This window comes from Vipera berus, assembly GCF_964194415.1.
Source record: "Vipera berus genome assembly, chromosome: 6".
NCBI lineage: Eukaryota > Metazoa > Chordata > Lepidosauria > Squamata > Viperidae > Vipera > Vipera berus.
Window position 1 is genome coordinate 78,513,427 of NC_138208.1, and position 15,636 is coordinate 78,529,062.

The following is a 15,636-nucleotide window of genomic DNA, read 5'->3' on the forward strand; positions in this document are numbered from 1 at the left end:
TGCTAGTAAGGAGTCAAGCAACAAGCAAGCAAGATCAGAGAGCACCAAGGACATTTAGTCTATCTCATGCAAACCAGGTTTTCTATGTAAAACCAGGAAAAAGAATAAAAGCTGCTCAAAAGCACGTATCTCATCAAAATTAATCATACGTACTGGTGTCAGATTAGCCACCCAAATAATAATAAAGTTGGAAGGGACCTTGGAGGCCATCTAGTCCAACCCCCTGCTCAGGCAGGAAACCCTATACCATTACAGACAAATGGCTGTCCAGTCTCTTCTTTAAAATTTCCAGTATTGGAGCATTCACAACTTCCAGGAGGCAGTTGTTCCACTGATTAATTGTTGTAACTGTCAGGAAGTTTCTCCTTAGTTCTAGGTTACTTCTCTCCTTGATTAGATAACAACAACAATAACAACAACAATTTGGAAGGGACCTTGGAGGTCATCTAGTCCAACCCCCTGCTCAGGCAGGAAACCCTATACCATTACAGACAAATGGCTGTCCAGTCTCTTCTTAAAAACTTCCAGTGTTGGAGGATTCACCACTTCTGGAGGCAGGTTGTTCCACTGGCTAATTGTTCTAACTGTCAGGAAGTTTCTCCTTAGTTCTAGGTTGCTTCTCTCCATGACTAGTTTCCATCCGTTGCTTCTTGTCCTGCTTTCAGGTGTTTTGGAGAATAGCTTGACTCTCTCTTCTTTGTGGCAGCCCCTGAGATAGTGGAACACTGCTATCATGTCACCCCTCACTCTTCTCTTCCTTAAACTACACATACCCAATTCCAGCAACCGTTCCCTATGTTTTAGCCTCCAGTCCCCGAATCATCTTTGTTGCTTTTCTCTGTACTCTTTCTAGAGTCTCAACATCGTTTTTCACATCGTGGTGACCAAAACTGGATGCAGTATGCCAAGTGTGGCCTTACCAAGGCATTGTAAAGTAGTATTAATACTTCACGTGATCTTTATTCTCTTCCCTGTTAATGCAGCCTAGCACTGTTGTTGGCTTGTTTGGCAGCTGCAGCACACTGAATACCAATCAGCTTACCTCGCATTTAAAAAAAAAAGGTAACCTAGCCCAGACTGACTTTGAGACAGTTGCTAATTAGAAATTTGGGCGGGAGGGGCTGGAATTGAAATATATCAATATTGGAGCATGCAGGAAAAACCCTTAAAAATCCAGGAAGGTCATTTGAGAAACCTTTAGAAGGCAGAGCTGCTGAATCCTCCGTCCCGTTGTATTTGCAAAACGCAACGAGAGCGCAAAACAAACACAAACTAAGGTTTGGCGTTACGGTAAGAAGCCCCGCCCCGCCTCCTGCTCCTCCTGTTTTAAACTACTTCCTGTAAAAGGAGGCTTCTGGTCGTTGTAGTCCGGAATTCCTCAACCAGCTTTTTCTCCTTCGGGGTCCTATAATTTTTGCAGTGAAAGCAAAAGGCATCTGGGCTTTGTTGCAGCAAATGCACTTCGTGCGTCCCAGGGAAACAGAGACGGGCGGGGGATCTCTTTTGCAGCCAGTGGTGAAGAAAGCGCGTTTTGGTTGTTTTTGCAAGGATTAGAGAGACGGAAAAAAAAGGTTAGGATGGTTTATTGGCTCCGTAGATCCTTGTTCCAAACCTTTTTTTTAGTTACACTTGGAGCTGGTCTTTCGCTTTGCCCAGATCGTTATCGCTACTCGGACTTTTCTCTTGGGTACTGAGGAACGCAAGGTGAAATCTCTTAGTAGGATACAGTACTAGCTGTTGCAAACCCCTCGATCCTCTTCTGCTTCTTTTTGTTAGCAACTAATTGCATGGACTGGAGGAGGGGTGGTGGTGGTTAGGCGTGGAAGTGTATTAGAGAGAACCCAATAATCATCAGATCAAATTCCAAAACTCATCCACGCCCTTTTGTCTTAAATTTTCCTCAGGCTTCCACCAGAGCTGAGTTTGAGGATCATGCCATAATGAGGAAGGATTCGTCGGTGACGTTGTCTGCCATCGCTAGGGCAAGGGGCCTATTAAGAAGCAGCGAGCCCAGCCTTCTCTCTCCAGCGGCCCCCCAAGCAGCTTCCTTATTAGAAGAAGCGGCTGAATTCCTGGTTTTGGACAGGGACTTTGCTGCAGCTGTGGACAGATGTGAGAAAGGCTGCCAGAGCCTTTTGGAACAGGAGGGCGATTCTGATGGGTAGGTGCCAACTGGAAGAAAATTCAGAACCGGCTTGGAGAAGGCGTTCTTTAAACGTGGTTGGTTGGACTACTTTACCCATCCGTTTTGTTAGCTGTGGTTATTTGGGCTGATCAAAATTGGAGTTGCACAAAACCTACTTTCTTATCACTGCTTTAAAGGGAATGATTTATAGCTATTTATTTTTATTTCTCTGGTATTTATTAGCATGAGTAGCTAAGGAATGAAGGGGAGGTATATGGGGACACTAAAAGAATGAATGGTAGACACATTATTTAATTTTGGGGCGGTGTGTGTGTGTGTGTCTCCAAGTCTTTTGACCTGTATAAAATGTAACTGAAGGAAAACAGTGAAACAGCAATGATACAGGTAGTCCTCGACTTATGACTGTAATGGAGCCTGCCCATTATGGTCCTAAGTCATGACAGTCATAAAATGGGCCAGTCATGTGGAGTCGTAAAGTGAAGTTAGTTATGGAGCATTTTTGTCAAAACCAGAAATATATGCTGGTTTTTGGCAAAAAGTCACAAAACAGTCATGTGACTACAGGATCGTTGCAAACAGTTGTAAATGCAGGCTGGCTGCTGAGTCCCTGACAAGTAATCATATAATTGCAAGATATGAAGCTGTTTGAATTTCAGAACCAGGTGCTAAGTACCCTTTTGGGAGGTCACTCTTAATAGTGGTTGCTAAGCAACTGTTCATAAGTCAAGGACTACTTGTATAACCAAATCTAAACCAAGCACACTCACACTAAAGAAGTCAAGCTTTTTGTTAGCAGATTTGTAAACTGGAAAATGGATCTTAATGATTGATTTATGCCATAAGCCCTAATATGCTTAGGACTTAGGTACACAAACTGATGTGAATCTGGTCCATCCTTAGAATTGGAGCAGAGATTGCAATTGGATTGCTTATAGGACTGCAGTTTTTCTGCTTTTTTTGTTGCACACTAATGTACACATACACAATGTTATTTGACTTGTAGATCCAGCTCTGAAGATCTGAAATGCTCCTTGTGCATTGTTGGCATCCAAGCATTGGCAGAGATGGATCGATGGAGAGAGATCCTCCCATGGATTCTTCAGTATTACTCCAAACCTGAATGTTTGCCCCCCAAAATTCTGGAGCTCTGGTGAGTTCCCTTTTCCTGTGTCTGAATGGCAAACCGGCTACTGCTCCACCCCAAGGAGAAATAATAGATTGTGTAAAGAGCTCCCACCTAAAATAAGTTAAATATCAAGAACATTTGTAATTTAATCTTACTCTAGAGCAGGGGTAGGCAACCTTGGCTCTTTTATGACTCATGGACTCATGGACAGCTATGCTGGCTCAGGAATTCTGGGAGTTGAAGTCCATGAGTCATAAAAGAACCAAGGTTGCCTACCCCTGCTCTAGAATTATGGGTACTTCCAGGCATGTTGCTCCTGATGTTCTAATACCAGGCAACTATTCTGTCAAGTTTTTAGATGAATGTTGCTTAAATCAGTGTCAGTCTAAACTAGATATTTTTGTGCTCTACTGACACATTTCTATTCTTCAGTGGGGATGCAATTCCATTTTTTAAAAAAACTCAAATCATTGTGGTACTAGATGTTAACTCTCCAAAGTGAAAGCAAGTACTAAAATTGTTTTAGCAGGTGAAGTTAAATTGTACAGCCTTAAATTATCTTGTAGTTGCATTCTTTCCTAAATGCACTGGAGGTGGGGGGGCTTTTGATTATTATTTTTTAAAGAATAGATGCTTTTTGCAAGAATTTCAGTAGCTAGTAGGTGATATATAGTTTTCTAAAACTGATCAACAGATTAAAGATCAAACATCTTATATTTGATCCTTCTTTGGCTGAAGCCATCCAATTATGATAGCAGTGTTTATACTAACAAATTCAGGAAGATCCCTTAGACAGGATCATATTAATCCATTATTCTTTGATCCAAATAACAGTTGTTTTCCAGAGTTTCTGGCAGAGGATTTTATTGTCTCCTGTCAACAGTTAAACATGGAAGTTACTGTAAAGCAGGTATTCTTCCAATGAGCTATTGATTGATTAGGCCCTATCAACTTGGAATTCCCCCCCCCCCAGGACTAATGAACTATAGTTTCTCACCAAAAGAAAAGTGTCTGGCTTTGAAAAAATAGTTTGTGTGACCAGTTATTTTGACTGTTTGGATAAATTGTCTTTTATCCAACATCTGGGTGACAGGAGAGGAAGAAGACGGCAAACGTCCAGCTGAAAATTTAAAACGTCCTTGTCAAATGAGTCTTTAACGTCCTTGTCAAATGAGTCTTTAAATGGTGATAAGTGTTTGAATTAAATACTCTCTGCCATCCTTAGGCCCATTAAGATAATTAGTGTGTGTCTATTTTATCATCTCATCCATCTCTAGTCATCTTTGTCTTTTCTCGAAGCAGCTCAGGATAGTTTATACCAGGCTAGCTCATTTCCATGGTCATAATGAGCCTGTGAGGTGGGTGAAGCTGAAAAGATAGGATTTGCTCATGCCTAGCCACTGCAGCCCATGATCCAGGCAAATTGTTGAAACCTAACCTCTCTCTTGAGCACTCAAGTCTATTATATTAGTGGGTACCCTCACTCTATGGCAGTGAAAGTTGGACCATAAGAAAGGCTGAGCGCCAAAGAATTGAGGCCTATGAACCATGGTGCTGGAGAAGACTCCTGCGAATCCCTTGGACTGCAAGGCGATCAAACCGGTCAGTCCTAGAGGAGATCAACCCTGACTGCTCTTTAGAAGGCCAGATCCTGAAGCTAAAACTCAGATACTTTGGCCACCTAATGAGAAGGAAGGACTCACTGGAGAAGAGCCAAATGCTGGGAAAGATTGAGGGCAAGAGAAGAAGGGGACGACAGAGAATGAGGTGGCTGGATGGAATCACTGAAGCAGTAGGCGTGAGCTTCAATGGACTCCAGAAGATGGTGGAGGACAGGAAGGCCTGGAGGAACGTTGTCCATGGGGTCGCGATGGGTCGGACACGACTTCGCAGCTAACAACAACCACCCTCACTCCAATCAGGCAGGTTGAGGAAGAAAAGACAATAAGATGGAGCTTTGGCAATAAGAGGTGGGAAACTTCAGATCTCAGTTAAGAGCAGATCTCCAACATCCTGTGGGATGGGGAGAAAGAGAAAACTTAACTCGTTAGATTGTGCCAAATTATCTTGGCTAGAACACAGCTCATGGCAGGAAAAGTTTTCCTATCTTTATGTTGCTACATAGGATGAGTGGGATCCTTTAACTCTACTGTTGGTTTTACTTGTAAACTATGCCTTTTTAAAAATATAAAGTAGATAGATGTCAGGTCAAATGGGTTGGGTAAACAGAGTTGTAGAAGTTCGTAAGCTGGGTTTCACGAAGGGGGAAACTTATTATTCTTGAAATATATTGATCAGTGTTCAACTAGGGCAGGGGTCGGCAACCTCGGCTCTTTTATGACTCGTGGACTTCAACTCCCAGAATTCCTGAGCCAGCATAGCATTCTGGGAGTTGAAGTCCACGAGTCATAAAAGAGCCGAGGTTGCCGACCCCTGAACTAGGGGGAACAATTTATGTGTATGTTTTTATGCATGTTTGTTTTCCTTTTTTTGGTCTTGTTTAGTTTTGCTTTGTTTTTGTATTTTGTTTTCTTCTTTGGAGTGTGTATTTTAACCTTCTGAATAAAAATGTATTGAAAAAGAAGGATTTGGGGGACCCAATGATCACATCTCGGATGTTGAGAAGAGCTTTGGATACTCAGAAAATAAGCCATCACACAATATATAAGTCAAAAATAATTTTTAGAATTTTTTTTTAAATCGCTTAACAGGTGAAAGTAACACAACAATAATAATCCCAACTGTCTGTCTAGAGGTGGGGAATGATGGCCCCTTTATGACTTGTGGACTTCAGTTCCCAGAATTCCTGAGCCAGCGTGACTGGCTGAGGAATTCTGGGTGTTGAAGTCCACAAGTCATAAAAGGGCCATCATTCCCCATACCTGATCTAGATCATAATTATAATAATGAACTAAAAGCAGGCTTGCGCAGCTTGTAGAGGGGAAGAAGCCACACTGATAAATGAAAAATTGCAGCATGTGAAGGAACACCTGGCATGCTGGAGGTGGCAGGAATAGCGAGGCATTGGAGGCACTGCGCCTTTTGGGCAGTGGTGAATTGATTGACTTTTGGAAAAAAGAAAAAAAATCTACATAATACTAAAATGCACCTGGTTCAGTTCTTTAATGGAAGTATTAAGCATATGTCACAGAGACCTATTACTCTTCATTTCTACCGTATTATTTTGTTTCCCCTAGACTTTAAAGAATGTTTTGGGCCTCTTTGCCTAGGTAATGAGTCTTCCAAAATTTTGTCAAAGTTATCTCCCATTAGATACTACACCTATATAGAATAATTCTTTTTGCTGAACCCTATTCTCCTCTTGCTTCTTTGGATGAATACAACCATCTCGCTAGGTCTTTTTTTCTAATAGGTGCATGGCCAAACTAAGCCTTTTCATTAATTTCAATCTTCTGAGAATTCTCATAAAACCCTAAGAATTGCTGGAAATATAGATTCGGCTGGAGGCACACCCTTCACTTTGCTAACTTTCCCATTATTATTTTTTTAAAAAAGCTAGGAGGTCTAATTACGGCTATCTGTTGCATCCATTAGGCCCATGGATGTTACATCTTACTGGTACTTTGTATGTGGCACTTTTGAATGTCTTAAGACGGGTCCAACTGAAATATGAATGTGTTAAATATGACTTAGAGTGTTATTCATATGTTCTCTTTCAGCATCCTCCTCCATAGCAAAGTGGAAGAACCTCATGTGATATTAGAGGTTGGTGGGGACTGGTTATACTGCCCATCCAATCAGAACTTGTCAAGTTATGGCCTGTTGGCTCAGCTTTATCTCTCTCATGTGCTCTTGCCACTCGGACACTTTTCAGCGGCAGAGGGGCTGATCCAAGGTTGCAAAGCTTTGAGCCAGGAGCAGCAGGAAGACATGCACAAAACCCTTCAAGAGAAGAAGCATCAGTGGCTACAGAAAGAAGCAGCATCTCCAATTCCTGAGGAGCACCCAGAGATGTCATGGAAGCTGCAGTTGGGTAGGATTCTTGTAGATGGAACTCTGGGTGTCTTGTGAAATCATTTGCAGCTCTGCCTGCAATGAACATTGGACTTCCGATAAAGCAATGGTACCAGCTTGGTCAAAGCATCACCACTCAGTGCTAAAATTTGGCTGCTCTGTTCTGGTAATCCTATACAGAGCACAGAATCATATTTCTGGAAGGGACTCCAGCAGTCTTCTAGTCCGACCCCTTGCTCAAGACAGGAGACTTCTACACCTGAATAATTGATTGCACGAGCAGAGTTCTCTTGATAGACATGTTGAACAGGTCCAAGGAGAGAAAAGATTCACAGCTTTCTTTGTCCCTTTGCATCACACAGATTGGCTCTTTGTATTTCACAACATCTAGGTGTGCTAATCATAATAGATTTAATTTATATGCCACTCCATTCCCTGCAACATTCCCCTTGAGGCAGATGGAAACTACAACAATTTCAGTCAGAAGCAAAAACAGGTCTAGATTCCATTTAGGGGAGAACCTTAGCTTAGAGGCACATAGTTGGCTCATGGAAAATTGTATGCTGAATCCTTTACAATTTTAGTTAAAGGGAAAAGAGTGGAATCATAGAGTATCACTGTCACTAAGACGAGCTGGTACTAAGCTAGGTGAACAGGTAATCTAACAGTTATTAATAATCTTGAAAAATACAGTGAGACATAAAGTGACCGATCATTTTAAAGTGTCGCATGTTATCCGAACTCCAAACAGATTTGCTGCAATTTATATTTTACAGGGTTAGTATAAATAAGGAGCAATAAAGTCCTATCACAGCAGATTAATTAATGGAATAGACAGCTTACGCCTTATTTCAGAATAAGAAAACCAGCTTCTTAATTTGATTAACTGATTATTTGTGTCTGACAAACTCGTCAAGAAATGTTTGAGACACTTGGAAGAAATTAACTTTGTGTGCCTGTTAAAGCAGGATTGTGCAGTTGTTTTAAAACAGCAAGATAAATGTAGATCCAATCTTATTTTATTTTTTATTTATTTTGGAAATAATTGATTAAAGCAAATGTAGGTTGTATAATTAACACACTAAACAACAGTCTATGGAGATTCTCAATCATCCAGGTCTTGGTTGTCCCCAAGTTGCTTTTCAAAAGACAACTGGACTTTCTTAGTTTCTTGAAAACATTTCGCTTCTCATCCAAGAAGCTTCTTCAGTTCTGAGCTGTTCAGAACTATTAAACCGTAGAAGCTTCTTGGATGAGAAGCAAAATGTTTTTAAGGAAAAAAAAACTTTCTTAAGTCCAGTTGCCTTTTGAAAAGCGCTTTGGGGACACCAAATCACAATTAATTATTTTTTAAATATCTGAATTAAATTTACAAAAAATATAAAGTCGTACATCTTTAAAAAAAATGAAATGAGAAAGCTCACTTTTTGGTGTTCTTGGTTCGGGTCATTCTCCCTTGTGAAGTTTCTTTCCCTTGTGCTGCAGGCGCAGCGTCTCGAAGGATGCTGAACATCTTGGTCCAGCTGAGAAGAGTGCTGGAGTCTTTGGCAAGCCAGTTCAGTTCCCTCCCCTTCAAAAAGACACTTCTGGCGGCCTTCCTGTTGTTTCTCATTGTAGTGAGACTTGACCCAGGTAGGGGATGGGGGTGGGGCAGGGTGGGGAGCGGGAGGGAAACATCTGGAGAAATAGTTTCTTATCTGAAGACAACTAGGAACATGGGGCAGAAAGTGGAGAAAATGGGTAATGGGAATAATATGGGACATAGAATGCTTGGCATGATGTGTGGACCCAGAGGGTGTCTGGGAGAGGAAATTTTGATTTGGAAAGCTCCCACTCTGATGATGCCCAGGAAACTATTGAAAAAACCATCTGATCTCCCAGATGTTGGAGTTGATTGAGGATGGAACCCCAGTTGGATCTTTCTTTCTTTCTTTCTTTCTTTCTTTCTTTCTTTCTTTCTTTCTTTCTTTCTTTCTTTCTTTCTTTCTTTCTTTCTTTCTTTCTTCCTTCCTTCCTTCCTTCCTTCCTTCCTTCCTTCCTTCCTTCCTTCCTTCCTTCCTTCCTTCCTTCCTTCCTTCCTTCCTTCCTTCCTTCCTTCCTTCCTTCTTTCTTTCTTTCTTTCTTTCTTTCTTTCTTTCTTTCTTTCTCTCTCCTTCCTTCCTTCCTTCCTTCCTTCCTTCCTTCCTTCCTTCCTTCCTTCCTTCCTTCCTTCCTTCCTTCCTTCCTTCCTTCCTTCCTTCCTTCCTTCCTTCCTTCCTTCCTTTGCATATACATCTGTCTCTAGGCTGCTTATGAATTCCTCTCTTTTTTATGGTATTTTACTTGCTTTTTTAAAACTCTAAGCCAGAGTTCCCCAACCTTTTGGGCACCAGGGATCGGTTCCGTGGGGAGAGGCTTTTCCGCGGACCAGAAGGTGTGTGGTTTTGTGTGCTGTCTGCATCTTGCGGATGGGGCTTTGCTTGTTTGTGTAGCCCAGTTGCTGGCATGCCCCGGCCTGGTATTGGTCCACAGACCCAGGGTTGGGGACCCCTGTTCTAAGTTGTCTAGAGTCATTAGGTAGACTCTAGCTAGTTTAAACAAAATAAATCATGGCTTTACCTTCTGGTCTTGGGGTACTTGTTTGGAAGATACTGCTCCCACCACCTGTCTTTAGACAGATGACTGTACAGATGACTGTATAGCCTTGGTGGAGCAGTGGGCTAATGCCTCCTCAAGTAACACCAGCTGCCTGCAATTAGTGCAGGTTCGCATCCCACCAGGCTCAAGGTTGACTCAGCCTTCCATCCTTCCGAGGTAGGTAAAATGAGGACCCAGATTGTTGGGGGCAATTAAGCTGACTTTGTAATAATGCCGCTTGGGGGTGTGTGTGAAAGCCCTAATAAGCAGGCATATACATAGAATGAAGGCTACTGCTAAGCTTGTAAGCCGCCCTGAGTCTTCGGAGAAGGGCGGGATATAAATGGAATTAAAATAAAATAAATAAAAAATAGTCCTAAACTTACAACAGTTCATTTAGTGACCATTGGTTACCAAAGTTACAAAGTCACTGGAAAAAGTGACTTATGATCACTTTTTGATCCTAGCAGCATCCCATGGTTACTGGATTAAAATTCAGATGCTTGACAACTGACTCATATTTATGATGGTTACAGTGCCCTGGGGTCATGCAACCACCTTTTGCCAATTTCTGAAGAGCAAACTCAATGGGGAAGCCAGATTCACTTAACAGCCACGTTACTAACTTAACAACTGCAGTGATTCACTTAATAACTGTGGCAAGAAAGGTCATAAAATGGGACAAAATTCACTTTAAAAGTTCATTTTACTAGGCCAGGGGCCGGCAACCTCAGCTCTTTTATGACTCGTGGACTTCAACTCCCAGAATTCCTGAGCCAGCTATGGGAGTTGAAGTCCACGAGTCATAAAAAAGCCGAGGTTGCCGGCCCCTGTACTAGGCAATAGAAATTTTGGGCTGAATTGTGGCCATAAGTCAAGGACTACCTATACTTAGCATCCTTTATGAGATAAGAGATGCTATATAACTCATGCACCTCACTGTGTGTAAAAGAAAAATGAGTTGATAAAAAGAAAAATCCTATAGTACTACTTCCTGAAACAGTCTTTCTAGGTATGTGGGTATCAGTTATAGCTCTTCGGAGATAGATCTATCTCACAAGAGATAAATCAAATTGAACATGATTGTTATCACAATTACTGAGCTGACCCAAATTACCAATACAGTAGAGTAGTTGGCAAATGGGTTACAGTGAAAAATCCATTGCTATCTTCCAAAGAGCTTTTAATGAGAATACTAGCTTTTTGGAAAGTGCCTGCTGATTAAGAATTTCATAACAATACCTATAGATCTCTGTACAGAGATAATAAATGTCAGAGACAAAAAAGTAGACACACATAGTTAAAATAATTCATTTTATATTTCTAGTTAAATATGTCACCTCTTCCTTAGGATGATTTGATGTCGGATGCTGAAGTTTCCTCCTTGTTTTCTTACATTTCCCCCCCCCTTACTTATTTTGTTGATGTTTTTCTTATATCACAGGCTTTGGAAGGCAATGTTGCATCTTTCCTTTTTTCTGATCTCTTACGTTGTTCTCAAGTTATCCGCTTTCTGCTAGAGAAATGCAGCCAGTTTCAAAAGACTGAAGGTTTCTTCTAAATAGTAGGAAAGGGTGAGACGACAAAGTCCATGTCTCTCAGAGTGAGCATTGATTAATTGATTGATTGAAAACTGAAACGATGCCTATCTGTGACTGGCCAGCAGTCAAGTCAAGCTTGAAGGCTGCTTTGCAAAACATTAATATCACAAAGGGATCCCAATTTGGTTGGAGGTGTATTGTAGCCAGATGGAAATTATCATATAGCATTAATTTTATTTTTGTTTTTCTATTCTCTTTGCTTCCTAGCATCTCCTGCTTCTCTACCCTTCCTCTACAGGCTGACCCAACTTTTCCATCAAGCCCATTTGGCTTTATTTCCTTCAAGCAGAAGACCTCCTGTTGAAGACTAAGCTAGCTTTGTTGTTATCTCTGGATACAGTGAAATGCTCCCAAGCCAGCACTGCAGGTTTGGGGACAATGCTGAGCATAAAGTTACAGGAATTTCCTCAGAAACCCAAGAATATCTTCTGAAGTGCATGTGGCTGGTTGAAATACAAGAGTCCATGTGAAGTGGTGTCTCTTGTATTGAAATGTGCTGTTGTGCTCATTCCTGTTTAGAAGCATGTTCTGTTTAAGTGAGTGACATTTGCTTCCAAGTAAACATTGAGATAAAGGTGTGACAGACTATTTCAGGTGTTTTTTAAATCTTCGCTTTGCCAAGGAGACATTAAACATTTTTCTATCTGGGACAGACTGTGCCTGCATCTCCTCGTATACATTTGTCATACAGAACGTCTTCCTCCATTAATCAACTTTCTGTACTTGACTGTGAGGCCCGCAAACCAAGAAAGACACATGGTGATCCTTCCAAGTAGATTTTTTTATTGTTCCATACCTGTAGACAGAATCTTGCCAGACTAAAGCTGTCTACTATATACTCTAGCATTAGGGAGGCGGTTTCTTCGCTTTCTTTCTCTTACACAAACTATCTGAATTGAGCTGCCTCTTACTCCTCTGGAATACACCCCTCTTTCGTGGCAATCCAGTCCACAATGTTCCATCACACTGGTTGCCTCCAGATGGGATGGACAGGTCATATCTGGAGAGCAAATGGTTGGTGCAGACTCCATTTAAAAATCACGAGTGTTTTTGCTCAAAGAAGAGGAAGTGATTCCAGAGAAAGCAGAGAAGCCATATCAGGTTAAGCGGTTTTCTCTTTAACTTTTAGGTGCTGCAAGCAAGATATGAAATGATTAATCATCTTAATCCCAACCTTCCTTTCATCCCTTTACCCATCAGAGCCTCTAGGCCTTCTTGTGGGGGGGCGGTTTTGACACTGCTTTTCCTGACTAGGTAGTGAAGCCCAGAATCGCCTTATCAGGGAGATGGGTAGCATATAATTTTAGCATTTTTTTAAAAAAAGTCCTTGCTAATGAGCGATAGCAGATTCTTGTGATCTTCTGTGCAGGTCTTTAAGGAAGAGCTGTAATGCTTTTAGCAACTTTGCTCATTATTTTGTAAGGGTTTGGCTGGATAAACATGAATTATTTTCAGGGGTGGAAGAAATTTGCAAATGATATTACATGATGTTTAGACCAGTTATCCCCATTTAATGTCTCTTTAAGATTTTCAAGTTTTTTGGTTTTATTTGTTTGGCATCTTTTGTCATCTCTGCCAAAGAAAAATTAGACAAAGAAGAATGGAGTGCTACCAAGGCAAGATACCCACTTATAATGGTGTTTTTTTGTTTGTTTTGTTTTTGCCTTCAAATCAGTCTTGATTCTTGACAGCTACATGAACAAATGCCAGGGGTTTTCCAGGCAATATTTTCAGAAGGACTTTGACCTTGTCTCTCTGCTTCCTAGGGCTGCAAGGGTGTGACTGGCTGAAGGTCACCCAGCTGGCTTCCATGTGTAAGGCCGGATTAGAGCTCAACATTCTCTGCTCTTAGTCCAGTGCCTTAACCACTAAACCAGGGGTAGGCAACCTTGGCTCTTTTATGACTCATGGACTTCAACTCCCAGAATTCCTGCGGTTGCCTACCCCTGCACCAAACCAAACTGGATTGTATCTGTATTGATTGCAAAAGTATTTCCATACGTTAGGAACCTACATTTTTATTTTACTCTGGATACAAAACATCTCTTCACAAAGAATGCTGATGTATACTTTTACACTTCAGCTGTTTTTATCTGTTTTGAATGTTGAATAATATTCTGCCCAATCAGAATGAGTGCGGCAGTTGGACAGCCTTAGAAATTTATTTATTTATTTATTTGTTTGTTTTTATAAACCGCCCTTCTCCCGAGGGACTCGGGGCGGTGTACAGAATAAGGTAGGCAATACAGAATGAACAATAGTGAAAAAAACAATAGTAAAATACAAACTGGGACCCCAATTAGAGCTATCAGGCCAGGCCGGACTGCTGGAACAGGTAAGTTTTTAATTCGCGTCGGAAGGTGCGGAGGTCGGGGGCCATCCGGAACTCCAAGGATGAAATGCTGACCAAACAATGTTAGCTAAAGTGGAACTTACAAAACAGAACAAAAATAAAAGCTGAAAAACCTGCAAAATTGAAAAGGTCTGAAGTCTTCAGTGGGCAGTGGAATTCCAGAGAGACATATTCTAGCTAGCTGAAATGTTTGGAAATAATTTTTCATACTTATGTGTACATTTTATTCAAAAGGTTATGCACTACTAAAAAGAGATTAGCTAACACAGCTTGACACAGAACGATGAATAATTGTGTTTATGTGTGCTTGAAATTAGTCCTAATTTTTTTGCCATCACAACTCTTAATATACACACCTCCCTTAAAAAAAACAAATATCAAAATGAACACATGAACAATTAAAACACTACAATGAGATTTTGGGGAAGATGTATTTATCTACTACAAAAATTGTGTCTGTAATTTAATTGGACAAAATGGTGTAACATAGAGCAACAGTTTTTGAATCAACATATTTCAAATGGGCTAACACATCCAAAATCCAGGACCCAAGACTGCTGTGGGATTGAAATTTGGCAGACTTGTGACCATTTCAGTGCTTCTGCACTGTCTCGCCACCATGCAGCCATGCTCAGTTATGTGAATGTCATTTCCAATGCTCCCTGCCAGCTTCCTATAAGGAAAGTCAGTGGGGAAGCCAGCAGGAAGTCAGGAGTTACTCCCACTTTCATTGCTTTTTTGCCTGCCTGTGGTCATTCTGTTTCTCTGTTTAGAAAGGAAATATCTCTGAAATGACCAAATGGGTCACAGGTTGTCTAGTTATAACTAAAAGGTTCTTCACACTTCCTCCGCACACCTCACAATTTTGAAAATTGCTGTCAAGCTCCAGGGAAATCAGAAGATCCAGACAGCTCAAATGTATAAAGACTTATTGCGAGCTTAAGCTTTCTACAAGAATCTGAACTACTAACAGCCAAAGCAAATTGGCAGTAGATAAGAGTCAAAGGAATTCAAGGTGGGCAGGACTTAGAACTCTTGTGAGTGCGAAGGGACTCATGACTGATGATGCTTTTGTCCCCTCCCTCGGGCTCAACCTGGTCACCTACAATTGTGCTTTAACTCATCTATGGAGACTTCTGTTTCATTAGAATTCTGTCACAGCAGACAAAGTTCTTCAAAAGAAGACTACTTCAGTGCTGTCTGATCAGTGATTCTTAAAGCTTTACAAGCTTTAGTAATTGATTGAGCAATATCTCTCAGAAGTAGTTTGCCATTACTTTGTTCTTCTAGGGCTGAGAGAGTGTCTGGCCCAAGGTTCTCCAGCTGCCTTTGTGCCTCAGGTGGGACTACAACACCCAATTTCTTGGTGGCTAGCTTGGTGTTTTCATCACTATAACTCTTTTATACATTCTGCTTTAAAGCAACACAGTCAGGCAATAACATTTGAACAACGTGGTCTGTATTCAAAAAAACAAGTTAAATCAACCATTCAATTTCAACTTCTCACGAAAAAAAAAGAACTTGCAAAGTTGGAATTTATTGATTGAACTTTTTAGTCCCAGCCAGTCTGCCATTACCACCACAGCCACACCCACCCAATGGGCCATCCTACCCAATTGGCCACACCCAGCCAATGGGCCACGCCCACCTGGCACCTGACAATACATATGTGGGTTTTGGGTTGCAGTTTGGGCACTCGGTCTCTAAAAGGTTCGCCATCACTGTTCTAAGCTTTCCCCTCACTTCTTCAGATTAAACATCTAGGATGAAACAACTATTAACATAAACAAGAACAAAATCCTGCTCTAATTTGCTTTGG

The 15,636-nt window shown here is 41.2% G+C and overlaps 1 protein-coding gene across 3 annotated transcripts; it reads left to right on the forward strand.

Moving 5' to 3' along the window:
- Positions 1–1,179: 1,179 nt before the first annotated feature.
- On the forward strand, positions 1,180–12,123 carry PEX26 (peroxisomal biogenesis factor 26). 3 transcript variants are annotated; one of them, XM_081331271.1, is made up of 6 exons: positions 1,180–1,290; positions 1,905–2,161; positions 3,150–3,296; positions 6,953–7,266; positions 8,733–8,879; positions 11,672–12,123. In XM_081331271.1, exons 2-6 carry the CDS (start codon positions 1,941–1,943, stop codon positions 11,773–11,775), a joined length of 933 nt encoding a protein of 310 aa, XP_081187397.1. In that variant the 5' UTR covers positions 1,180–1,290; positions 1,905–1,940; the 3' UTR covers positions 11,776–12,123. The 3 variants fall into 3 exon arrangements, with proteins under 3 accessions (XP_081187397.1, XP_081187396.1, XP_081187395.1); XM_081331270.1 differs by lacking the exon at positions 1,180–1,290 and adding an exon at positions 1,409–1,571; XM_081331269.1 differs by lacking the exon at positions 1,180–1,290 and adding an exon at positions 1,626–1,704.
- Positions 12,124–15,636: the final 3,513 nt, after the last annotated feature.